This window comes from Liolophura sinensis, chromosome 1 (genome assembly GCF_032854445.1).
Source record: "Liolophura sinensis isolate JHLJ2023 chromosome 1, CUHK_Ljap_v2, whole genome shotgun sequence".
Lineage (NCBI taxonomy): Eukaryota > Metazoa > Mollusca > Polyplacophora > Chitonida > Chitonidae > Liolophura > Liolophura sinensis.
The window spans coordinates 33,129,874-33,132,292 of NC_088295.1; the positions used below are offsets into that span (position 1 = coordinate 33,129,874).

At 41.8% G+C, this 2,419-nt stretch overlaps 1 protein-coding gene across 1 annotated transcript; it reads left to right on the forward strand.

The window, feature by feature from the left end:
* The first annotated feature begins 740 nt into the window (after positions 1–740).
* LOC135479330 (beta-4C adrenergic receptor-like) lies at positions 741–1,448 on the forward strand. The gene has a single exon (XM_064759191.1). The coding sequence runs from the start codon at positions 741–743 to the stop codon at positions 1,446–1,448; it is 708 nt and encodes a 235-aa protein (XP_064615261.1).
* Positions 1,449–2,419: the final 971 nt, after the last annotated feature.

Genomic DNA, 2,419 nt, shown 5'->3' on the forward strand with positions numbered 1-2,419 from the left:
TTTGATAGGCTTGTCACTGAAGCAGACTATGTCCGGAAGCTGCCATGGGCTCAATCTCATTAATATATTCTCAATATAGAATACTGACAAACCCTTTAAGGTGACAATTGATTCTATTTTACGGTGTATGACAGACATGTATACTATAACGGTTTTCAAAGATACTGTTATCACACGCGGAACGTGTGTTTACGCTTTACAGCTTTGATACGCGTTCGTGCTTTTGTTTTCCATGGAATATTTTAGTGGATATACAGCCTATCAAACGTTTTATACTGATTTCTCTCAGCAGATGATTATAGCACGCATAGAATCAACATCTTACGTGACTTTAGTCTTAAGCTCGTGAGCTTAGGCACGGCTTTTAAATGGATGTCTCAGATGCAGAACAGAGTGAACTCAACGGCTCAGTGGAAAACTTTGGAACAAACTGCACCACCTGGGCGCCAAACCCAACACTGACACACATTGACGTGTGGATCACTGTTCTTCGTTCGTCTGTTGTGTTTATTGTTTCTCTACTAATCGTGACCAGTAACGTTCTTAACATGGTCGTTATTCGCCAAACTACTCAGATTCCGAGCATAACGAGATTGTGTTTGCTCAATTTGAGCACGGCAGATTTATTGGCCGGAGTGATAGCCTGTTTGCCCTCCACTGTGTCTTCAGCAATGAGCTACTGGCCGTATGGTTCAGTATGGTGTCAGGTAAGTGGGCTCTTTCACTCCATGTCCGTTAGCATGTCAATCTGGAGCCTAGCCTTGGTCAGTGTTGACCGCTACATCGCCATCTTGTATCCATTACGCTACATGGCCCTGATGACGGAGAAAAGAACATGTGGTATTATATGCGCTCTGTGGCTCCTAGACATTATCCTATATACTTCTCCCATGATGGCCAGTCCGGGATTTCTGTACTACCAGTACTCTCCGAAAGAGGCCATTTGTGGGTTGTACTGGGGATTTAGGGCTTTCTGTTACTTCACCGCGGGTTGTGTGCCTGTGCTGTCTGGGACAGTTATCGTCTTCACCAACTTCAGGGTGTTCCAGTCCGTTCTTCGCCTGAGGAGGGCCGTTAACGCGTTGCCTTCCCAAAACCCGCCAGCGACTAACCAACCGGCTGTCACCTCCACTAAGAGCTTCAAAGCCGTCAAAGTTCTCTTGCTGACGTCGGTAACTTATTTCCTCATGTGGGGTCCTTACGTAGTAGTCAACGTCTTCATGATGCCTTTTTACCCAGAATTAGCCTTCTCAAGTGGACTTCTCTTTTCAGTGATGTGGCTTGCCAACAGCAATAGTTTCATAAATGTCGTCATATACTCTTGCTTCTATCGTGGTTTCCGGTCCAGGGCCTGGCGGTTGATTGTGACGTGTTGTGGCATGCGGTCAGAAAGGAGAGTGGCATCAACTCAACGACCTGAAAGTATGGACATAGACACTTTAACATAACCGCAGATAACAGGAATCGTTTTAGCTGATCAACCTTGAATGGATAAAACGATTTAGCGACTAATACTTTTGTTATATGCATAATAAAATTTATTTAAAAACTTGCTATACGTTAACTTCACATTTCTTCATCAGTTTCTCTTGAATTATGCGCATATGTGATCAAAGTCAAGTATGGCTGATATATACACTGCGTGATACCGGGATATTTTATTATACATTCCCATATGCATAAGGCTTTAATATGAAACGTTAACGAAGTATTTGTTTTGAAATATATTTACCATTACAAGGTCCTGAATTATCTCCCCCCCTCCCCCCGCAAATAAACAACAACAACAAACGCATAATTTAGATGTTTTTGGCAGAGCACTACGTAATATATTTTGTGATTCACAACTTCAACGAACCGCTATCAGTGATGTCTGATCACGAAAGTTGTCCTGCTTGTGTTTCTTTCTTTGCAGAATATTTGATGGTGTTGGTGAATATTAAAGTTACCGTCTTTATATATGGATTCTCGCCATCCATGGAATATAGTCTACAGTCTATTGCTGTACGTTTCCAAATTTCTGCTCTTTACCTAAGCGTTCCGGTTTCCTACCCCACCCCACCCCTCCCCCCAAAACAAGAAAAAAATAAATCAAACCTCCATGGAATAAATGAAAAACTCTGCAAAACTGAGTTAAACTTAAAATTAATCGTACAATTAGGTCGCTTTTCATTGAAACTCGTTTTCCCGGGCTACATCTGGTCTGCCCGGTTTCCTCGTATAAATGAAATATTCTCGAGTAGAGCGTAAAACACGCATCAAATAAATAAAATAAATAAAATAAATAAATGAAACATGCTTATGTACCAATGCTAATTATGTTGACTGACGTCGTATAAACATCTTGCTGTTTCAGCTGCGACTTTAACTCAAGATAATTGTACGGCATCTAGCACACGTGGATGGTGTACTCTGGGAA